The following is a 25421-nucleotide window of genomic DNA, read 5'->3' on the forward strand; positions in this document are numbered from 1 at the left end:
CAACACGAGACACAATTGAAACAAGAAATAACCATGCATACAGACAGTGGTGGAAAAAGTACTCAGATTCTTTACTTAAGTAAACGTATCAATACTACAATGTAAAGATACTCCATTACAAGTCCGGAATTTAAAATAGTAAAAGTATGAAAGTGTTGCCATCAAAATGTACTTAAAGTACCAAAAGTAAAAGTACAAATGTTTGACAATAGCAGATCTATACATGTCGCACCGCAACGTGTTGTGAGCTTGTAATAAAACTTAATTTGTATAGCACTTTTTTTAAACAATGTTACAAAGTGTTTGAACAATCAAAACCAAACAGTGCTCAAACAACAGAAATGCAATAATAAAAACAAGTACGAGTAAAAGGGATTTAAAACTTGTTAGTGATGTTGTTAGCCTGAGTTCCTCTAGTAAACTGTTCCACAATTTGGGGGCCTTTACAGCAAAGGCCCGATCTCCTCTGGTCACCAATGTATCCCTAGGATTTGAGATGAGGAACAAGTAGAGTTCTCAAATTATGCCTGAACCTGACCATACCCGAACCCAACCCGACATTTAGGGTAGGGTAGGGCCTAAAATGTATTCTAATTAGTCGGGCAGGGTAGGGCCTCTGGCTCAATGAATTTCTTTTATAACTATTACTCTGTGATAGAGTAATGAGGACCCGACCATACCCGAACCCGACCCGACATTTAGGGTAGGGTAGGGCCTAAAATGTATGCTAACTAGTCAGGCCGGGTAGGGCCTCAGGCCCGTTGAGAACTTAAGGAACAAGACCCCTTTGAGCCTTAAAGAAAATAAAAAGATATTTGTGATATTGACCTTGTCTCTCTGCTCTCTGACCCGGTCCTCGCTGGCTGCCAGCCTGGTCTCCATGGTCCTCAGCTGCACTCGCTGCTCCACCGCCATGTCTCCTTCAGCTCAGTCCACATGTCAGGCTGTACCAGGGCACCTGGCAGTGGTGGAAAGTAATTAAGCAGTGGCGTCAGTTCAGCAAAAGCTAAGGTATGGCAAAGATGGGAGTCCTCATGGATGAGAGGCATTACATTTTGTATAACACGATTATATTGTGAAAATAGCAGATCTAGATCGTCTATTTTCACAATGTCTGAAAAAAAAAAGAAGAATTTTGTCTGTTTTTTACACAGGTTTCTACCGTTTCTTGGGCTGGATATGGCAGCCTGCAACGGTTGTTCAAGTGCAGCTAAACTTGGCATGTTAGTGAATGTGCCACAATTAACAATAATGGATTGCACCTGTGCAGCTGACTTGCGGAACCTGTGAATATACCATTTTGTCAAGATGGGGAGAAGTGTGGAGAATAGTTAAAGTGACCATTTTGTTACATTTTGCATTCGTAGTTATTTTACTGTAATTTAACAACATAATAACCAGCGCAGATAGACAAAGAGACATTCATGGATTTATTTAAAAGTAACTTTTATTTCCCCCCCTGGACCCAGGGTATGGCAGCTCCATACCCCTGCCATACCCAATTGACGCCCCTGTAATTAAGTACATTGTTAAAGTACTGTACTTAAAGAGGTGGAGCCATAGTTTTACTTGTTTCTGTTTTTGAGTTTACTGTGAGATATGGCACAGCTTGTCCGTGTCCGTCTGGACGTGTACACTTTTTTACGGTCTATGGTTTTGTCACTCTGACATCATGCCACTGATGTCAGGGGAACCAGGGAAGCAGTCTTTTTTGTTGATACGCAAAAAGCTGAAAAACACTGATTTAATGACATCATAAAATCATCCCCTCCCCTTTTACCATACAACCAACACTGTGGGTGTTGCTGGCTAACTTCATCTGGGTCACCACCCACCTGACACACTTAATGAACTGGTGGGTGTGGGCGTGTGGCCACCAAATATAATTTGTGTGATTACCTTTTCCACCACTGCTCTCTCTCTCTTCTACCCGTCCGCTCTCCCCCTGAGCCCCGGCCTCAGACAGGCACAACAGCAACACAAGCACAGCACCACAGCCCTTCATTCTGGAGCAGAGGGAATGTATAGATATTGTGCACAATTCATGTCCTAGTGTAAAAAAGCATTGGTGCAACGTAGCATCAATCATCACTGACTGCAGAAATTTCACCCTGGACTCTGACATCAGAAGATTGGCATTTCTATCCTTGTTGTAACATTTTGAGATATGGATTTTTGATTTTCATGAGCTGTATGCCATAACAAATCTATATATATATTTTTTTTGTTTGACAAACCTGTAAGAGTTCCAACATGAGGTGTGATAGGACATTGGTTCGGAAACAGTGTGAATGTACAGTAATCAGCTGCTTTTCTGGTGTGATGTGACCTAACATGAGTTTAGATCAGTGGTTTTCATTAAACCTTCTCAAACGAAGATCCATTAATTTATTCACCATTTGAGCCACGGACCACCATTTGAACAGATGTAGCCCCTCAGACCCAAAACATAGAATATTTTGTTTCCATGCTGCATTGATGTGGGATAGTAACAGGCAATTAAATGTTGATCAAAATAACAATTCTTCAACATTCTATTGACATAATCTCTAACTTCTTGTATAATGAGTAATGCAGATGTTTAACAATGATTTAACTCTTGGGAGCGTAACATGAAACCAAATGTACCCCTACGGGTCCATTTGGTTTCATTTTAACTTGGTTTTCTTTTTTGACTTATGAGATGGACAACACAGGGTGTGTATATAGGGTCACAGGTCACTGTTTGGTTTTAGTCAATCTGAAATGTTTTAGTTTTAGTCGACTAAGATTTTATTTGACTAAATCTACAGTGGATTTTGACGACGAAACATGTATTTTGGGGGGCCTTGATGGTGTCATATGGCATATTCTACACTTGGTTGCATGCTGATAATAGCCCATCTATTCTACAATGCGCCGCAGCACGGCGCGTTGTGAGATTGTAGATTTGCTATTTTCAGAGTGCAACTCCCAAGCACAACAAAACATAAAATGCCTTGTCTTTTAGTTCTACTGGTTCTCTTCCCCACTAGTCCCTCCCTATCATCTTAGTCTAACTTTTGTTGACGAAATTGAATATAATTATATTTAGTCTCAGTTTTAGTCATCAAATAGTTTTTATATCGTTTTCATCAGTGACAAAAGGGAGTCAAAGAAAAATTTTCGTCATAGTTTTAGTCGACCAAATCAACGCTAGATTGGAGAACTAAACAAACAGTTCTTACTGGAAACAGACAGAGGTAGAAACCAGAACAGAGAAAAAGCAACCATCAAAAGAACACTGATACCATTATGACTGGGATTTCCACAGTCAACCTCAACAGAAACAAACAACAAAGCATGCACATCCACTCACTGAAAACCATGGGTTGCCGCTGGGCTGAGGTCAGAATCCAAAAAGAATAAAGGTACACACCCTGGGTTACTGCTGCTCCAAAAGCGTAAACATGTAATGGATCTTGTATCTTGAAGAGCTCATCGAGCCTCACAAACCTGCTAGACCTGTGCGTTGGCACAGCATGGCACCGCATGCCAACAATGCTTGTTGTTTCAAAACAAATACCTGAGGCTGGAACAGGGAGGCAGAGCATTTACTGTAAGTATCTTACTGGAAGTATCAGGCACCTCAGCTGTGGAACCTCCTACCAGTTTTTGGTCTGTGAAGCAGACACACTGTACGTTTAAGAGTAGATTAAAAACCTTTCTCTGCGACAAAGCCTATAGTTTGTTAGAATGCTTTTCTCGGCACTCAGTCATCCTACAACGTTAAACGGATAAGAGCCAAGTAAAAGGCAAAAGAGAAAGGGAACCGTTTCCTGAGTCCTCTTCCCTTTCCCCTCTGTTGTCTCCTCCTCTCTCCTCCCCCTCCCTCTGGTTGTTACAGCAGTGAACAATGAACACTGTACGGACTGGCGCTCCAGTGAGGCCTGTCACTAATTCCAGTCCCGGGAACTCTCACTCCCCGGGGTCTCCCACTCCACAGTTCCAGCTCAGTGGCCTACTGGCCTTGTGGTCAGAATGTCGCCCTGAGACTGGGAGGTCGGGGTTCGTTCCCTGGCCGGGTCATAACGACTCTGAAAAATGGGACCCAGTGCCTTGCTGCTTGGCACTCAGCATCAACAGGTATTGGGGTAAGTCCCTGCAAGTCTGCGACATACTAGCGTCATGTCCAGGGGGTTTACGGTACTTGTACATCAAGCCTGTTTTCACGCTACAGAAACAGGAGATAGACTCCTGGCCTATTATCTCAATCTTGTATGGAAGCGAATGCCTGACACAAATAAAATGAAATGGCAAATTCGAAAATTAAATTGAAATACAATAAATGCTTTTTAATCTTCAGGAAATGAACGCATTTTTTGAGACAAAAATGAATTTAAAATGCAATAGCATTTACATTTTATCTACAGATGTGCTCATTCTATGACAAAATTAAAATGATAAATAAAAGATCATTATAATTTTAATTTTCAAAAAATACCCCGCTAATTAGTGGACAATATTAAAATGAAAATGCAATTTTGAAAATGAAAATGAAATGAGGGAAATGCTTTTTATTTTGAGACACAAAGGAATGTATAATTCAATAGCATTGACATTTCATCTCTAGGTGTGCTCATTCTATGACTGATTGAAAAAGAAAAAGCAAACCACATTGCATTTTCATTTTCAAATCCTGCAGAGTAGGACTTGAAAATGAAAATGCAATGGGGTTTGCTGGGTTGCCATGTTCACTAAAAGTGAGCTCTCTGGGCTTTCCTCTCCATAAATTTAGCTAATTCCATTACCAGTCCCATCTCCATGATATTTAGATCTAATTCCATCACCAGTTCCATCCGCATGATTTGTAGATCTAATTCTATGAGTCCCATCCCCATGATTTGTAGGTCTAATTCCATCGCCAGTCCCATCCTTATGATTTGTAGATCTAATTCTATCAGTCCTATCTCAATTATGTGTAGGTCTAATTCCATCGCCAGTTCCATCCGCATGATTTGTAGATCTAATTCTATACAGTTCCATCCTCATGATTTGTAGATCTAATTTCATCGCCAGTCCCATCCTTATGATTTGTAGATCTAATTCTATCAGTCAATCAATTATGTGAAGGTCTAATTCTATAGCCAGTTCCATCCCCATGATTTGTAGGTCTAATTCGATATAGTCCCATCTCCATGTTCTTTAGATCTAATTCAATGATTTGTAGATCTAATTCCATCACTAGTCCCATACTGTGTAGGTCCAATTCCATCGCCAGTTTCGCCAGTTCCATCCGCATGATTTGTAGATCTAATTATATCAGATCCATCCCAATGATTTGTAGATCTAATTCTATCAGTCCCATCTCAATTATGTGTAGGTCTAATTCCATAGCTAGTTCCATCCACATGATTCCATCCGCATGATTTGTAGATCTAATTCTATCAGTCCCATACCCATCATTTGTAGGTCTAATTCCATCACCAGTTCCATCCGCATGATTTGTAGATCTAATTATATGAGTCCTATCCCCATGATTTGTAGATCTAATTCCATCACCAGTCCCATCCCTATCATTTGTATGTCTAGTTCCATTGCCAGTTCCATCCGCATGATTTGTAGATCTAATTCTATCAGTCCCATTTCAATTATGTTTAGGTCTAATTCCATCGCCAGTTCCATCCGCATGATTTGTAGATCTAATTCTATCAGTCCCATCCCCAGGATTTCTAGGTTTAATACCATCACTGGTCCCATCCCTATGATTTGTAGGTCTAATTCCATCACCAGTCCCATCCCCATGATTCATAGTTCTAATTTGATAGCCAGTACCATCTCCATGATTGTCTATTCCCATGAGTTTTATATCTAATTCCAGCCCCAGCCCTATAGTTTGAAGATCTTTTTCCATACAGTTGTATAGATCCATGATGTATAGATCTAATTTCAGACAGTCCATGCCCATGACTGTCATCACCAATCCCATCCCCATTCATTTGTAGATTCCATCAGTTCAATTTTAATGGGATTTCTGAACAGTCCATAGTCCACCAATGAGAAGCTGAGTGAGTAGATGGAAATAGTGCCATTTTATAGTGTGCTTTAGGACTGATCTTATGAGATGAGGTTGAAAATTGGCAAAGTGCTCCTTTAACCTCCGCAGTTATGTCATTATGATACTGTACATCAAAGTAGTTCATGAGCTTAATAAAGGAGCTGAGGGTAAAGGTGATGGACTGGCCAAGCATGTCTAAAGACCTAAACCTTATTGAGCATCTGTGGGGCATCTTCAAATGGAAGCTGGAGAAGCGCCAGGTCTCTAACATCTACCATCTCTGGGATGGAGGTCATGGAGGAATGGAAGAGGATCCCAGTGGCAACCTGTGAAACTCTGGTGAACTCCAAACCCAAGAGGATTATAGCAGTGCTGGAAAGTAATGGTGGCCACACAACATATTGACACTTGGGCCCAATTTGGACATTTTCACTTAGGGGTGTACTGACTTTTGTTGCCAGCACTTTAGACATTAATGGCTGTGTGTCTAGTTATGTTGAGAGGACAAGAACATTACACTGGTCTCCATTCTGTACACTGACTACTTTACATTATATCAAAGTGTCATCTCTTCAATGTTGTCCCATGAAGAGAAATAATATAATAAATAAATATTTGCAGAAATGAGAGGGGTGTACTCACTTGTGTGAGATACTGTACATACTCACAGAGATTTGTCGTATTTATTATAAGCAGATGAATTATGTGGATGGGACTGTATCGAATTAGACCTACAAATCATGGGGATGGAACTGGCGATGGAATTAGACCTTAAAAACTCATCTGCTGCCATTTAACAATACCTTCGTACTCTAATTATGCCAAACTGTCTCCATAGACTTCCATGTAATTCATAGTGCACGGATCATGCACACCCATGCCTAGATAATGCACCACGTGTGTCCACATTGCTCACAGCTTTCAAACAAAAAAATCCGAATGGAAATCCGTTCAGGCATTCATGAGATAGCAGCCATTATGTTTTCCTAAAATGTAAACAAAGATGGCTGCCATGTTTGAAAGATGGGGTTGCTATGGGGGTTAAACATGCAATTTCGCGATCGCTATCATGCCTACTAAATGTTTTGGGGTCAAAAACATTTTTGATTTTTTTTTTTTTCAAAAATTCTCGGGTTCCTCGGGCGTGGCAGGGTGGTACATCGCGAAATTCTCGGGTTCCTCGTTTTTGGCAGCAAATGAGTTAACATAATTGAGATGGGACTGATAGAATTAGATTTACAAATCATAAGGATGGGACTGGCGATGGTATTAGACCTACAAATCATGGGGATGGGACTCAGAATTAGATCTACAAATCATGCGGATGAAACTGGCGATAGAATTGGACCTACACATTATGGGGATTGGACTGGTAATGGCATTAGATCTACAAATCATGAGGATGGAACTGTATAGAATTAGATCTTCAAATCATGCGGATGGAACTGGCGATGGAATTAGACCGACACATAATTGAGATGGGACTGATAGAATTAGATCTACAAATCATAAGTATAGAACTGGTGGTGGAATTAGATCTACAAATCATTGGGATGGAACTGGTGAAACTGGCGATGGAATTGGACCTACACATTATGGGGATGGGACTGGTGATGGAATTATATCTACAAATCATGGGGATGAACTATCAAATTAGATCTAAAGAACATGGAGATGGGACTGTATCAAATTAGACCTACAAATCATGGGGATGGAACTGGCGATGGAATTAGACCTAAACATAATTGAGATGGGACTGATAGAATTAGATCTACGAATCATAAGGATGGGACTGGCGATGGAATTAGATCTACAAATCATGAGGATGGAACTGTATAGAATTAGATATACAAATCATGCGGATAGAACTGGTGATGGAATTAGACCTACACATAATTGAGATGGGACTGATAGAATTAGATCTACAAATCATGTGCATGGAACTGGCGAAACTGGCGATGGAATTGGACCTACACATTATGGGACTGGTGATGGAATTAGATCTACAAATCATGGGGATGTGACTATCGAATTAGATCTAAAGAATATGGAGGTGGGACTGTATCGAATTAGTCCTACAAATCATGGGGATGGGACTGGCGATGGAATTAGATCTACAAATCATGAGGATGGAACTGTATAGAATTAGATCTGCAAATCATGCGGATGGAACTAGCGATGGAATTAGACCTACACATAATTGATAGGACTGATAGAATTAGATCTACAAATCATAAGGATGGGACTGGCAATGGTATTAGACCTACAAATCATGGTGATGGGACTCAGAATTAGATCTACAAATCATGCGGATGGAACTGGCGAAACTGGCAATAGAATTAGACCTACAAATGATGGGGAGCCCAGAGAGCTCACTTTTAGTGAACATGGCAACCCTGCAAACCACATTGCATTTTCATTTTCAAGTCCTACCCTGCAGGATTTGAAAATGAAAATGCAATGTGGTTTGCTTTTTCTTTTTCAACCAGTCATAGAATGAGTACACCTAGAGATGAAATGTCAATGCTATTGAATTATACATTCCTTTGTGTCTCAAAAAATGCGTTCATCATCTGAAGATTAAAAAGCATTTCCCTCATTTAATTTTCATTTTCAAAATTGCATTTTCATTTTAATATTGTCCACTAATTAGCGGGGTATTTTTTGAAAATTAAAATTAAAATGATCTTTTATTTATCATTTTAATTTTGTCATAGAATGAGCACATCTGTAGATAAAATGTAAATGCTATTGCATTTTAAATTCATTTTTGTCTCAAAAAATGCGTTCATATCCTGAAGATTAAAAAGCATTTATTGTATTTCAATTTAATTTTCGAATTTGCCATTTCATTTTATTTATGTCAGCTATTCGCTTCCATAATCTTGTAGTCTACCATATGCTATCTAACATTGTTGTACCATCCATCCATTCATATTCAACAGCTTATCTGGAGTCGGGTTGCAGGGGCAGCAGCTCTAGCGGAGTTCCAAAAGTCCCTCTCCTGAGTAACGTTAGCAACTTCCTCCTGGGGGGTCCCGAGGAATTCCCAGGCCAGTCTGGAGATGTATTCCCCCCCATCTGGCCCTCAGTCTGCCCCGGAGTCTCTTCCCAGTGGGACATACCATACTATATTATGTACAATCTTACACTATTATTTTTACAATTATCGTTATTGCTACTACTTGTATTTGCTTAATTGTCTCTCTCTCCGTCTCTACTTCGCTCCCTTTCCCCAACACAGTCAAGGCAGATGATGGTCGGTCTTCTACGTTTTCAGGCCAAGGACCCCTTAGTTGAGAGTGATGAAGCAGGGACCCCCAAAACCTCCATATAGTTTCATTGTTTGACAGCACAATCGTCAGTGTATTTTGGATTCATGTCAATTTGTGCATGAGATATTTAACCAATTGAACCGTCAATAATAAACTTGACTTTTAACTCTGTACTTTGTCTGCTCTTTGTCCCCTCTACATCAAAGCTCTTTGCCGAAAATAGCCAATCTACAAGCTCACAACGCCTCGCTTGTAGATCTGCTATTTTTGGCTAAGTTCTCAGAATATGGACGCTAGGGTTCAAGTGGTTAATATAAAAAAGGAGAATTATTTTTTCTATCACTCAAAGATTTGGAGGACCCTCTGTAGTAACTCTGAGGACCCCCTGTTGAAGACCCCTGCTCTACATGTCAAGTGTCTTGAGACAACTTGTGATTTGACACTTTAATAAAATGTAATTGAAATGTGTGCCCTGCTGTAAGGGGACATCGCTTTCCCTCTTTGCACTGGTCAGGAACCCTCGGGCCCAAGGTGTGTCCCTCCAGTCACCCGTGACAGGAACAGGGGTCAACCGACCCCCTCTGTCCCACATTGACGAGGCTCAGCGGGTTTTCAAGAAAAGCTCTGTCTTCATCCCAACTGTGGAGAAAGCCAAATGGCCAATTACACCACCTGGAATTGTAGACGTGAGTGAGGACACCCACGTGACTTACACATATAACCAACCATGTCACACATTCTGGCCTTCCATGGAGGAAGGGAGAGCTCTCAGAGCGGCTACGACCGCAGACGTGTCCGCCCACGGACGGAACGCAAATTAGTGGACGTAACGCGGATTAGACGCGGCCTCTCCGCGGACGAGACGCTCCACTCCGCAGACTTGTAGTCCCCGACTCCCAGTTTAACATCCCGGACGGGAGTACCTATCACCTAAACCTAAACTGGCTTAACCCTAACCTCAGTAAAACTATGCCTAAACCTAACCTAACCCTAGTAAAACTATGCCTAAACCTAACCCTTACCTCGGTAAAACTGCTGTTTTCACTACTTTTGTGCGACAGCCTTGTATGATGAAGTAGGGCTTTGCTTTGCGAAAAAAATTACAAATTTGAAACTTGGAGATACGAGGTTTCTGCCCGACAGTGGCGATTTACTTTGTTGGCCGCCCAGCCCCCAAAATGGAGCGAAGGCCGACATTTTATTTTTATTTTTTTCCTAATGGCCAGCCTGGACCAGCCGGGAATGAACCGGGAGTTGTCCCGCTTTTCCCGAATGTGCTTTTTAAAGCAAGACAGACAAGAGACAACGTTTTATCATGGTCTGTACAAGTTCTCATTTTATTTAATTGTTTAAGCACAGCTTTTTTAATGTGCAGAGGAAACAACAATGAAAACTAGAATGTTACTCACAAGAGGAGAAAACGGACACAACATGAGAAGCGAGAAAGAGAGAGAGAAGAGAGGAAGAAAGAGAGAAGGGTGACATGACATTTTCGTTCCCTTCTCTCGGCGCTCTTGCAAATAATACATTTCTACAAAATCTCTCAACCAAGAGAGAGAAATGGGTTTGGTGTGAGAGACAGACTATAACGGCAGGCGGCGCAACGGAGAGAGAAAATAAATCATCAAAAATAAAGAATAAAACCAAGAAATAATGGGCAACAGGTGCGCGTGCACCCCTCGGAGGAGGGGGTGGACTCTCCTAAAATGACACCATAATTGAATAATTACCATTTTTAATATCGTCATATATAGATACATATTATTCACCATGTGGTAATAACAATAATAATAATAAGCCATGTCGTTAAGCAACACCTCGTGTCTGGTTCTGGATGGAACTGAGATGAGCTGGGGGGGTTGAGGGGGGTTGAGGGGAGTGGCGAGCACCGCCGACATTGTTCCTTTTGGTTGGAACCACTTAAACCCTATTATGGTTGACCGGAGTGCCTCATGGCTCTATACTAGTGTCTTTTCTGTTTTGTTCTGTTGTCGTGGGGTTAAGCTTCGGCCAGAAAACAGCCGATCGACAAGCTCACATTGCGACGCGTTGTGAGCTCGTCGATCGGCCGTTATCTGCGAGCGCACTCCTCTCAATGTGGAGGCTGCTAAAAGGCCCACCCGCCTGTTTCCCTATTCACACCCCCCCCCCATCCTGGGCCCGCGGAAAGAAATTATAATGAATCCTTTTCTTTTTAAAATGTGTCTCATGCATTATAGCCAAGCACTTCGTAACGCCACCTCCTGTAATGTCACCTATGTCCAGTGGGGGGGGGGGGGGGGGGGGGGCTATAGGGGGGGGGGGGGGGGGAGCGCCTCGCTGCTGGGGGGAGGGGGTCGTACCTTGGGGGGGTCCAGAGAGATAGAAAGAAAGTGCGACAGACAGAGAGTATATGTACTGTATATGAACGTGTCAAGACTTCAAAAGCCTTCGCGGCAAAAAAAAAAAAAAAAAAATCCTCATTGCCCCCCAAATATGGACCTTCCTGCTGTGACACCACTTAAATATGACCTCCTATACGGTCCTGGCCGCCTGGTCGAAGAACGCGCGCACACAAGCACGCACATGCATGCACACACACCTGCCCCGTGGCTCTGTTGTAGTGGCGGCGCTTGGCCAAGTGGTGGTCACACCCCCACTGGTCTCTACTGAGACCCCGGCAGGGTGAGAAGTTCAGAGGCCGTTGCTGGGTGCTAATGTCGGGGTGTTTTTTTTCCCCTTCTTTTTGCGTGAAGGCACAGGGATGAAGACATGGAGGTGCAGGAGGACGGAGGAGTATCTCTTCATTGATCCGTGTAGTGATCCACTCTAGTGACACACAACCTACGGCTGATTTAAATACCTAGCTGCTGCTACGCGCTGGGGGAATAGGGTCGGGATCACTTTATGATTTTAACCCATTTAGGGCCTAGAATTATTGAATGCTTTAACCAGTGAAAAATAGCAGATATACAAGCTCACAGCGCGGCACCGAGTGCCGCGCTGCGAGCTTGTAGATCTGCTATTTTTGAAAAAAGTCGTGAAAATGTGTGCAAATCTTTGAATATGTGTATTTTCAAAGCAAACGTTTGTAACTCAAATTTTGCTCCTGGGTGGTCCCTGGAACTAAATATTTTGAGATGGGGGTCCGTGGCCAAATAAATATCATTTTGGGGGTCCTTCACATCACATGAAAAGGTTTGAGAACCACTGACACAGTAGTCTCTCAAGAACAGACTAACTGAGCTCCAGTTAAGTGAAAAGGACCTTTCCTTTGACAATGGCTAGCCAGATTGCTGACATAGAAACATAGGTTTTTCAAAAAACCTTAGAAGGATTCAAAAGACAGGTCAAAATCGGGTCAACATTCTAATTTTCACGATTTTTCAAAAATAGCAAATCTACAAGCTCGCAGCGTGGCCCTCGGTGCCGCGCTTCGGTGCCGCGAGCTTGTATATCTGCTATTTTTCAATAGTTAAAGCATAACATAACCCGTTCTGAATGGGTTAATGATTCCCTCTTAGCGGTCACGTTCCCCCTTTAACCATTCCTATAGGGGGGGTTCCAAATGGACCTTTAAAAGTCTGCAACTCTGAGAGTGTACAATGGCTGGTTCCATTGGGGTGAGTGTGTGTGTGTATGGCGTGTGCGCACAGGGGCAGGTCCAGGAGCAGTCATGTACAGTTTGTTCAGTCAGGGAAACAACAACGTTCCTCTTCTCTCGTGGTGCTGCTCCCATCACGCACCAAGGAGGAAATGGAGGGACCACAGTGGCCGAAGGGCATCCCAACACAGAGTGTGAGTGTGTGTGTGTGTGTGTGTGAGTGTGTGTGTGTGTGTGTGTGTGTGTGTTTGCGCGCGCGCGCGTCATTTGGGTCAGTCTGCTGGAGAAAGTTAGGTTTAAGTCTGCATTATGGACAAATGAATTTTATTGAATTTTATTATTTTCATTTGGAACATAAAATAAAAACAGTTAAAAAAAGAGAGGAACAATATCAGCAGCGAGTGTGTGTTTGTGTGTGTGTGTGTGTGTGTGTGTGTGTCTGTGTGTGTGAGAAAGCGCTTTAGCTTGTGTTAAGTGTGTTTTTTCCTTGTATGTGTGTGTGTGTGTGGGCTGCGTAGTTGTTGTGTGGGGGAGGGTTGCAGTTCTGTCGGCGGTGCTTCCTATAGGACATCAGAAGGATCACCGCCGCTGGACCCAGACTGAGCGCGTTTGATGTATAAATTCAACAGTTTCAGCTGTGGAAAGGACAAAAAAAAAACACACATGAGGAGAAGGAATGAGGGACAGCATGTCTCATATCAATGTTGTCAGGCTACTCTTGCGTCGTGAGAGAAACTATGGCACAATCTCAGAATTAGGGATGGGACGATATGAAAATTTCATATCACGATTATTGTGACAAAAGAAATCGCGATTTTACTATATTGTGACGATAATCAAAATCCATTATCCCGGGGTGGAACATTTGCCAAAAAAATAGCAGATCTACAAACTCACAACACGTTGCAAAGCGACACGTTGTGAGCTTGTAGATCGGCTGTTTTTTGGCAAAGACATGGAGAGTGAAAAAAAGGCTGTATCAAGTACATATATTATAAGTACCTTTTACCAATTATAGAGGGTTTAAAACTTTAAATGGTACCAGATATGCAGCTCGGCAAATAAAAGGTGAATTGATCCCAGTGCATGACGGAGGACATTAAATCTCCTAGAGTCAACTCAAAGAAAGGGTCAAACTCGTTCTTCTGCTATACCACAAAAATGTGGAATGCCTTACCGAAGGTCTTAAAGGAGTGTGGATCACTAGCATCCTTTAAAATCGCCCTGAAAACCCACTTCCAGGCAGCAGCCGTTCGCACCTCGTAAAAACAAACCTAAACCAGCCGAGCCCAGCCCTACCCTGCCCCTTCTTTGTATATACTTTCTGTTTGTATTGACTTACTGTATTTTGTTCTTTCACTTTTTTTTACTGACTATATCTACTGCATAGTACTGTGTTCTATTCGTCTGTCATTCAATGTTATATGAGCTACGTAAATGGTTTCCTGTGGAAATAAGCTTAGTCTTTTCTAGGATCTCCTTTTAGTAGACCTTGTACCAGTGAACTGTACCGTCATGAAACTGTACCCTTTCCTATGCAAACTTCTAATAAAGTCTTCGATCAATAAATCAAACATTACGATTATCGCGAGTGTTTTTTTTATCACGAAAAACGATAATATCGCTTATCGTCCCATCCCAACCCAGAATGATAAATGATGATAAATACCTCAAAATTATACCGAAGTACAGTACTTCAGTAAGGGTAAGTAAGTAAGCAAACACTCACGATAATCGTATCGTGGAAATTTAATTTATCGTGATATTGTCCTCCGTCATGCACTGGGATCAATTCACCTTTTATTTGCTGAGCTGCATATCCGGTACCACTTAAACCCTCTCGAATTGGGAAAACGGACCTGGAAATAACGTACTTGATACAGTCTTTTTTTTTTGCCAATCTACAAGCTCGCAATGCGTCACAACTATTTTTTGGCAAATATTCCCAAGCTAACCCCAAGATAATGGATGTTTGGGATATTTTGATTATCGCGATAATATCGTAAATCGCGATTTCTTTGGTCACAATAAATTGTGATATGAAATTTTCATATCGTCCCATCACTAGTGAACATGGTGGGAGGAGACAGTCTGACTCGAGAGACTACTGTCGGGCAGAACATCAACATATTTCTTGAGATTTTGCAAATGAATGCCTTTTTGATCATACTACAGCCTCAAAAGTAGCTTATTTTAGAGCAGGGGTCTTCAACGTTTTCAGGCCAAGGACCCTGTAGTTGAGAGAGAGATGAAGCAGGGACCCCCACAACCTTATTTGGGTGATAGAACAGTGAAGTCATGAAGTGACTCGCTCATCCCCCGGTTCCACGGAAGTAATTCTCTATGGAGAACAACATTGAGTCATCTTAAATAGTCTCATATAAGCATTGCGGTACAAAAATAAACAAACGATCTTTGCGATATTGTCGGGGAGGTGGCTCTGTATGGTTTATGATAGTCGGTCAATCATAAGTGATAAAGCCTGTTTCTAGCGAAAATGTAACTAATTCGGCGACAGTAACATTAGCGTTTTCTCACCATCAGTTGATTCGTCATATCCATATGAGTCAAACCGCTGAGATCATTTGTTTATGTTTGGAACACAGTTCTTATATGACGCGATATGACAAAGACTATGGATAATCAGAATGGGGGAAGAAAACCGCGAACAAGGTAGGATGTGTAAATTACGTCACACTTCACTATTCTATAGTTTCATTGTTTGACAGCATGATCAGTGTATTTTGTCAATTTGTCAATTTGTGTTTTCAAATATTTAACCACTTGAACTGTCAATATTTAATAAACTCTGTGTATGTTCTTTTTCCCCTCTACACCAAAGCTCTTTGCCAAAGATATCTATAAGCTCACAACGCCTTACAGCGCGAGGCGTTGTGAGCTTGTAGATCTGCTATTGTTGGCTAAAGTTCTCAGAATATGGACGTTAGGGTTCAAGTGGTTAACTCATTTAATGCCCAGACATGAAAGGGTTAAATGTCCAAGCTGCCGGGCCGCCTGCTCCGTCCGCGGCCAGTCTCTTATTTTGAAGCCTTGACGGAGATTCACCCGGAAGTACTTGTGGTCGAAATGTAAACAGGGTGGAAGATGGATCCCTTTATACTTTTGCTATTTTAGCGAGAATCCAATGCCATCCTTGGCATCAAAAGTTTTTTCTGGAGAAAATGGACATTAAAGATGAGAAAGACCGTTGGCTTCCATGTTAACACATCTACTGCCTCTTAATCTGAAGGTTGCTTGGTGCCTCGGCGCCACGTCGTTTCCTCCGTCGGCCGCCGCTATTATTTTGAAGGGCCGGAAGGGGGTTGTTTTTGTTTTTTTGGATTATCACTTGACGGCAACGATTACGTCATCTAGTCACATGACAGTGTGGGACAAGAAGAGGCAAGATGGCTGCGCCCTGCCTTGTGCCTTGTTTACATTTAGATCTGCTGCAAAATGTCTCAAAATGGCTATTTTGTTTAAATGAAGTTTCTTTATGGGCCTCTCCATTGACTTAACATTGAGGAGCTTCACTTCGCGTGCACGCCCAACGTGCGTTGTAAACAAATCGCCGACATTACCGATGCGAGCGGGACCGGAGCGACATTAAGTAAGTAATAATATCTTTACTGTATATACAGTAAGATTCACAGTCCTCACCGTCAACGGCGCCATGGTATTAACCCTTTCAATGACGGTGAGGACTGTCAACGGCGGCGAAAAAGTTAAGGGATCACTATTGTGTGCACGTGGATGCGTGATGATGATGAATCGGCGATTCCACCCGTGCCAGCACTTTTCAACGGACGGTATGTAGCCATTGCCAGCTTTACTGTATACAGTAAATCCTGAAGTAACAGTTTTGGACATTATGAGGTTTCCACCGACAGAAGGTTGAGAAACAAGTATTGTGTGAAGGAGGGAGCTGTCAGTCACCTTGCTGCTGGAGAGTTGGCTGAGGTGTGGTTTCAGCTCCTCTCCTATGACTGCATAAATGGCCACCAGGCAAAACACACAGGCCTTCCGCACGCTGCTCTCTGAGTTATCGTAGCCCTGGAGACACACACGCACACGCACGCACACACACACACACACACACACACACACACACGCACACGCACACGCACACGCACACACACACACACTCTATTAAATATAATCCCAGCAACTTGTTAACAGAGTAGATGTAATTTCCTAACAGTTCAATTCAGGAGTCAAGGAGGACAGGGTAAAAATGGCATGGCAACGGGCAATGGTAGATTGGGCTCCATTAATAAGGCGCCAGTGTACCAACCTGTATGAGTCCTGGAACTATCTCTAGGTGTGTCCTACCAACCTGTATTAGTTTTGTTTTTATCCCACAATTTTGTAACCCATTTTTCACCCGGTGCCGATTGCCTAAACTGTAATCCTGGGCTCTGCTCTCCCTCGGCCAACCTGGGGAGGGCCCTGAACTGAGCTCATGCTTCCTTCAGTGCATGAGGAGTGAGCAAGCAGCTAATTTATCACCTGACAGGGGGAAGCTTCCCCGGTTGGATGTAGCGCATGGAAGGAACCAACCATATTCCAACCAGTTCCTTTCCCCTCCATCAGGCGCCCCAGCTGGCCAGGGGGAGGCAGTATAGAGACCAGGATTACTGCATATTTTTTGTGAGGTTATCTACCCTAGGAGACACGGGGAGAACATGCACACTCCACACAGAAAGGCCCCTTTTCCAGATTCAGATTTCTTTATTAACCATTGTGTAATACACATAGGAATTTGCTTTGGCATACTACATTTTTGCATTCAAATCAGAACGCAACACGTAGTCACCACAGCTGCCATGGACGGCGCTATCTTGGAGAACCTGCGCAACAATTTCGGGCGGTCAAACCGACCGCCTTCCTTGAAGAGCAGATTCCAACCCCGACTAGGGTGTGGGCGCTGATGACACGGAGGAGAGAACGCGCCCACAGCATCCCCCGGCGGGAATCGAACCCATGACCTTCTAGCTGTGAGGTGACAACAGACTGTGCCACTGTGCCCCCCAATGTATGATTACTGTACTATCTCTAGGTGTGTCCTACAATTTACAGTTTAGGCATTTAGCAGACACTTTTAATCCAAAGCGACTTACATCAATATAATAAGCAAGATAATATGTCAGTACATCAACAATACAACAAATGCATATGAATATCAATCTAGAAAAATAACATAGGTAGACCACACACCTAATAGGGATGGGACGATAAGTGATATTATCGTTTATCGTGACACAAAACATTCACGATAATCGTATCGTGGAGATTTAATTTATTTTGATATCGTCCTCCGTCATGCACTGGGATCAATTCACTGTTTATTTGCCGAGCTGCATATCCGGTACCATTTAAACCCTCTATAATTGGTAAAATGTACTTATAATGTCTTTGCAAAAAAAAATAGCCGATCAACAAGCTCACTACGCGTCGCAACGCGTTGTGAGCTTGTAGATCTGCTATTTTTTGGCAAATGTTCTGCCCCAGGATAAAGGATTTTGATTGTCGTGATAATAATGTAAATTGAAATTTCTTTGGTCACAATAATCGTCATATGACATTTTTATATTATCCCATCCCTAGCTTCATGTGTGGTCACCGACCAACCTGTATGAGTCCTGGAACTATCTGTAGGTGTGTCCTACCATCCTGTATGAGTCCTGGAACTATCTGTAGGTGTGTCCTACCAACCTGTATGAGTCCTGGAACTATCTGTAGGTGTGTCCTACCAACCTGTATGAGTCCTGGAACTATCTCGGGCAGCATGGCGGCCAGGCCGTCGCGGGGAACGCGCTCTATGACCTTGGTCTGCATCTTGATGGCGGCCAGGTTGATGGGGTAGTCAGCAGACTGGATGATGGGACACAGGACCTTCACACACTGGTCTGGACTGATGGACAGAGCCAGCATGGCCGCTGTCTCCTCCGCCGCTCGCACCACCTGCACACATGCATGTTCATATTAACACATATGGTGCCAACCCCGAGTTCCCCGAGTTTGTGTATAGCTGTGCCAATCCAGAGTTTCCCCAAGTTGGCCGTAAAAAAAAAAAAAAACAAGAACAAAAACAAACGGTTTCGGCATGATCACGATCGCGAAATGCATGTTTGACTCCCAGAACAGCCCATGGCAGCTCCCATGGCAGCCATGTTTGTTTACATTTGAAGAAAACACTATAACCTATATCCTTTGAATGCCTGAACGGATTTCCAAGACGATTTCCTTTTGTTTGAAAGCTGTGAATGTCGTGCACACGTGTGGTGCATCATCCGTGCATGACCCGTGCACATTAAAAGGTAAGAATCTAAAGATTCTGTCAATGGAAGACATTGAAGATGTTAATGCTTGGCAGCAAGCAGGTTAATATACTTTGAGTACCTAGGAATGTGCTACATTGTATGTATTATTATATAACCCAACTCATTCACTGACATGGACATACACATGAAAATAAAGGAAACACATTGAATGAGAAGCTGTGTCCAAACCTTTGACTGGTAGTGTATATTGACAGTTTTTGAGCGGTGGTCACAACGCTCCTATACGTGGCCGTGTGTGTGGGTCTGTCTGTCTGTTTGTCTGTTTGTCTGTCTGTCTGTCTGTCTCCGGGTATGTAGCCTGCAGTAACCTTTTCTGACCACACATGTTAAGGGAGGGGCGCTGTTGTTCAGGATAGGCCAGGCATAGGCCAGGCACATTCACACACAAACACACACAGGGGGCACACACACACACACACACACACACACACACAGGGGGCACACACACACACACACACACACACACACACACACACACACACACACACACACCACCGCTCAGTTAACACGAGTGTGATTTTTTAATAAGCCCTCATGGCCATGGAGTATATCGAGTTTTCTTTTTTTGGACACTAGGGGGCACTGTTCACAAAGACATGCACTAGGCTTTGACACTGTGTTCCTGTGAGAGCTATAATGGAACACATGACTGTGTGTGTGTGTGTGTGTGTGTGTGTGTGTGTGTGTGTGTGTGTGTGTGTGTGTTCACTCTGTTGTAAACAAACTCTGAAGCAGCCTTCATTCAAAACGATCTAGCTATGCATGGGATTATCAAAAACTGCAAGCTTGTAGATCTGCTATTTTTTTTTTAATTGTGAAAATGTGTCTGAATATTTTGAATTCTTCTGAGGTTTTTTGAAAAAGCAATGTTTCTGTGTCAGAGATGCTCAAACTTTTTCATGTGTAGGACCCCCAAAATGATATGTATTTGGTCACGGACCCCCATCTCAAAATATTCAGTTCCAGGGACCCCCCAGAAGCAAAATTTTAGTTACAAATGCTCGCTTAAAAATACATATGTTCAATCTATTGCATAGTACTGTGTTCTATTTGTCTGTCATTCAATGTTATATGAGATACTTTAATGGTTTCCAGTGGAAATAAGCTTAGTCTTTTCATGGATCTCCTTTTAGTAGACCTTGTACCAGTGAACTGTACCGTCATGAAACTGTACCTTTTCCTATGCAAACTTCTAATAGTCTTCAATCAATCAATCAATCAATCAATCAATCAAAGATTTGCACACATTTTCAGACTTTTCAAAAATAGCAGATCTACAAGCTCGCACCGCAGCACTCGGTGAGCTTGTATATCTGCTATTTTTCAATAGCTATAGCCCCCCCCCTTGTGACGCCCCTGCACCCAGCTACGCACACCTGTGTGTGTGTGTGTGTGTGTGTGTGTGTGTGTGTGTGTGTGTATGTGTGTGTGTGTGTGTGTGTGAGTGTGTGTGTGTGTGTACCTCTTTGTGTGTGTCTTTGTGTGCCTCCAGGGCCTTCATGATGGTGAGCTCTGCGTAGTTCTTAAACCTCCAGGGCTGCTTGCTCAGGATCTCTCTCAGCGTGCGCAGGGCCAGCGTCCGGATCACATGCTGGGGGGAGGAGCAGCAAGGAGACCAATGAGAGGAGGGAGGTGGCTTTCACCATTAGGACATTTTACTTGACGATTAATTGTCACTCAAATAATTGCGATTAACGATTTATTTGTGTATTTGTCGTTGACAATTACATTTCTGTTTGGTATTTAGGCTTTGAAGTTGCACATGGCAATTATGACACATAACCTAAATATACAAAGACATTACTGACATATTTGACAACTTTATACTTAAGAAAGAACTTTGATAGATCTACAGATCTACAAGCTCACAATGCGTCGCATCGACACGTTGTGAGCTTGTAGATCTGCTATTTCCACTACTTTTTGAAAGTGTTTTAAACTATTTCTCCACATGGAAACGATTATGCAAAAAAATTGCGATTACCTCAAATAATTGCGATTAGACGATTATTGCGACCGTAGGTCGCATTTACTACCAAAACCTCCACCGGCTGTCCGTGGGTGAGTGAGTCAGTCCGTCCGTCACACTTTTGCCCTGCTCATATCTCCACAACCGTTGCCCCCATCCATGCCAAATTTTGCACACACACACTCCTTGACTGCCAAACTACAACCTCCAAGGACCCCCGGAGCCCCAGGGACCCCCAGGTCCCTGGGGGACCCCCAGATGTAAAAAATGACCAAATGTGCTCACACGTCACACTTTTTCCCTGCTTATATCTCCGCACCCGTTGACCCGATACATGCCAGATTTTACACACACACTCCTTGCCTGCCAAACTACAACCTCCAAGGACCCCCGGAGCCCCAGGGACCCCCAGGTCCCTGGGGGACCCCCAGATGTAAAAAATGACCAAATGTGCAAAAATGACCAAATGACCACCCCAACGGGGCTGCTCACGGGGAATTCCCGGGGACCACCGACTCCTGGTGCTCCAGAACGGATGCAAAAGTGGTGGCGCCCCCAGTGGAGGACCCCCTGCCACTGCAGCGCACAAAATGCTGTAACTCGGGCTAGGAGCGTCCGGGAGAGCCGGGGCCGGTACCTATTCGTCTGCCAAGGCAACGCGGAGACCCCACCCCTCATTTCTCACATGGCCCTATTCTAGCGCCACCTTCAGGCCGATTTTTAAAACACATTTTTGGACACTGCTCCTACAGTTTTTGCCCTAAAATCACGAATATCACTACACAGCATGTCTACACTCATGTCATCAACATGGATCAGGAAGATTTTGGAAAAACACATTTTTGCCCTATTTGTGGAGATAAGCCACCTACGGTCGCTTATCTCCCGATTAGGGAGTCTTACTGGTGTAATAATTGTGACAGCCCTAGAGGGAAGTAGCTGTCAGTGTGTGTGTGTGTGTCTATGTGTGTATACGTTAGAGTTCTCAACGGGCCTGGAAATATAAAATATAATTGGCTGCCCGAAACTCCGCCCGGCCCAAACAATTACCATACTTTTAGGCCCGGAAACCAAAAAAAATAAATAAAAAAAGGTGTTATTATGCGCTTAATGTCCTCAAAGTCATGCATCTAACAAGCTTTGAACTGAGCAGATTGGACCGGAGATACTGGCCAAAACACCTTGAAAATGGCCACTTTTTGATCGCCGACTTTCAGTTGAGTTTTAGCCATAACATGGGCTAGTAGGAAGGTCAGACGGCAACTTTTTAGATACCCGAGTAAAGATAATTTTAAGCTGCATCCAACACATCCACCGGCGTTTCCATCTGCTTTATCGTTTAGGGCAGTTGACGTTTTTATTTTGGAGGTAATAGCATACATTTTGGCCTGAAAACGTGGGGTTGAGTTGGGTTGGGGCAGAATTTGAGAGCTCTAATATACAGTGGTTCTCAACCTGTGGGTCGGCAAATTATTTCGGGGGGGACCCCAGATGATCAACTTAATGTGCAACATTGTTTTCTAACGCAACAGTAAACAAACCAACACAAAGTTGAAGTGTATAGAGGGTTTTATTCACATTTCTAAAGTGACAATTTAAGGACTTTTTAATACCTCTAAAATGACAAATTAAACATTGTCCAAATTGTTATTTTCACAATAGAACCGTGTTCTACAAAATGTAATGCCTCAACTCTTAGTGCTCGTCAGGGTGGGGGGTCCCCAGTTAAAATATGATTATTTTGGGGGTCACGGCCTGAAAAGGTTGAGGACCACTGCTCTAATATAAAGTATACCTCTCTATCTCCCAGGGTCTCCAGCAGCAGCAGTAGGATGGTCTTGAAGTGCTCGTCCCAGACCTGCAGGGTGTTCTCACGGATCAGCTTGAGCAGCTCGCACAGCGCCGCCTTCCTCTCCTCCACCCGCTCGTTGTGATTGGACAGCTCCTTCAGCAGCTCCGCCACCAGCTCCGATTGGTCCAGGCCCCTGTCTGTTAGGCGGGGAGGGAGCCAATGGGGAGAGAAGGCAGCGAGGGTTAAGAACCGACCACGCTATGTTAGAACTCAACCCGCTCTGTCTAAAGCCCGAGGCCTACACTACAGAAGTTGTGCGTGGGGGGGGGGGGGGGGGGGGGGGGGTGATACAATGACAAGTGAAAACTGACCATTTGCAAAGCTCACAACGCACGATGAGCAGGGGTGAGATGCCGTGGGCTCGGCTGGGCTCGGCGAGCCCACACTTCTTTTTTTCAAGCTGCACGTACGCACGCACCAGATGCACGCACACACGACCCGCGCGCCGCGCTGCCGTGGTCAGCACTATCAGAAAGCCTGGTAGGCGAGGTTAGGTCAGCACGAATCCCCAGGAGTGAATCCCCCTACCTGGCTAGCTGCTTTGCATAACAATACTCGGGTAGGCAGTTCTCACCTACATCCTCATTTACACTTGTACACGGCCAGCAGCACGTTCGCCTTGCATTCTTTGCAGACATTTAGAAGCCTGGACATTTAGCTCCTTTCGGAACCCCCCCCCCCCCTCCGTGATAAGCTTCCCCACTCTTGTGATCCACAATCGTTTGCGTCGCGGGGAAGCTCAGCCGTTCGCGAAAACGTCTCCTTTTGTGAACATCTCATTTGTTAGTTTACTTCAAAAGAGTGGAAGAAAAACGAAGGTGTGTGTTGTTTTGTCAGAGCTGCATGCATAGCGGAGGGAGAGTTCCGAAAGTGTCTATGATTGTAAAGTAAAGTCTATGTTGTGTAAAGTTATTTTATATTTGATATAAAGAAATACATTAATTGAAACACATTAATTGAAACTAATTAACAATGTAACTAAATAATAAGAAATATAGTTAGGCTACATTAAAATGTTGTGATGTTGAATACAGTATTTCAACTAGCACCGCGCGGCAGGCATGTGTGCACACATGCGCGTGCACGCGCGCGTACGTGACGTGCACGTGACGTAATGAATTTAGAGGGGTACCACTTCTAAAATCCATATCACACCACTGACGATGAGAGTGTAACCATAAATGGTAAATGGTAAATGGTGCATTTATATAGCGCTTTTATCCAAAGCGCTTTACAATGTGCATTTCATTCACCCATTCACACACACATTCATACACCGGTGGCGGTGGAAACCATGCAAGGCACCAACCAGCTCACCGGAGGCAACTTGGGGTTCAGTGTCTTGCCCAAGGACACTTCGACATGTAGACAGGAGAAGCTGGGATTTGAACCGCCGACCCATGGATCATTGGACAACCCACTCTACCTCCTGAGCTACAGCCGCCCACCATGTTACGACAACACATACACTGATGATTGTGCTGTCAAACAATGAAACTATATGGAATCTATGAACAGGTTGTGGGGGTCCCTGCTTCATCTCTCTCTCAACTAAGGGATCCTTGGCCTGAAAACGTTGAAGACACCTGTTTTACATGGATGTTGTGTGCGAGTATAAATGAGTATGAGTGTACCATCAGAGAGCTGCTCGGGGTGGTCCGGACTGCTGTCTTTGATGCTGTGTTTGAAGGGAGAGTCAGAGAAGTGGTCCCTGGACCCCCGGGGGCTGGAGGAGAGCAGGGGGGTGTTGAGCATCGACGTCTTGTTGTCCAGAGCCATGCGGCCGCCGTCCACAGAGTCTGACCGTCCGTCTGTCCCACTGCCACCCTGGAGGGAAAAAAATTATAAATCACACCCAGTGTGAAGTGAGCAGTGCCTCTGATGAGTTAATTTCATTAACCCATTACCCCCTGGCTCCACTGCAAGCGTCGAGTCAACGGCAACGCTGGGAACGCTTCGGTTTTAATCAATGAAGGGTGCTCCACTGCCGACGAAAATCGCCCCGGTTAAAATTTTGGACGGCGTCCACAACGTCCAGTCATGTATAAATTATGATTAAATGTAATTGCATTGCATTTAAATGTATATATACGTGCTTTTCTGCCATTGGCTATCCATTCACATCATTCATAATGGTGACTAGATGTCCCAAAAATCCTCGCATATTTGTTTATGTAATTACAGTGGTCTTCTTTGATAAAATGTGGTATAAACACAACAGGCTATAATCATGACAAAACAAAGTGGTCAGTGGTGCATTGCTGCTCTCTGCTGTGAACATAGTGTGCTCTATACGTTCACTTTCAGGTCAAAAATAGTTTTATTCCTGTTTGAAAGTGATTTTCATGTTGTTTGGAAATTGAATATTGGCCATAGAATGAA

The 25421-nt window shown here is 43.5% G+C and overlaps 1 protein-coding gene across 1 annotated transcript in view; it reads right to left on the reverse strand.

Annotated features, from left to right (window-relative positions):
- Nucleotides 1–11608: 11608 nt before the first annotated feature.
- clasp2 (cytoplasmic linker associated protein 2) overlaps nucleotides 11609–25421 on the reverse strand; it is a 250807-nt gene continuing 236994 nt past the window's right edge. The window contains 6 exon segments of the mRNA XM_080735691.1: nucleotides 11609–13509; nucleotides 16811–16927; nucleotides 18632–18838; nucleotides 20681–20809; nucleotides 22983–23176; nucleotides 24674–24866. Coding sequence (XP_080591817.1) covers nucleotides 13435–13509; nucleotides 16811–16927; nucleotides 18632–18838; nucleotides 20681–20809; nucleotides 22983–23176; nucleotides 24674–24866 — 915 coding nt within the window. The 3' untranslated portion in view covers nucleotides 11609–13434.

Source organism: Nannobrachium achirus, assembly GCF_963921795.1.
Source record: "Nannobrachium achirus genome assembly, chromosome: 10".
In the NCBI taxonomy this organism is placed as follows: domain Eukaryota; kingdom Metazoa; phylum Chordata; class Actinopteri; order Myctophiformes; family Myctophidae; genus Nannobrachium; species Nannobrachium achirus.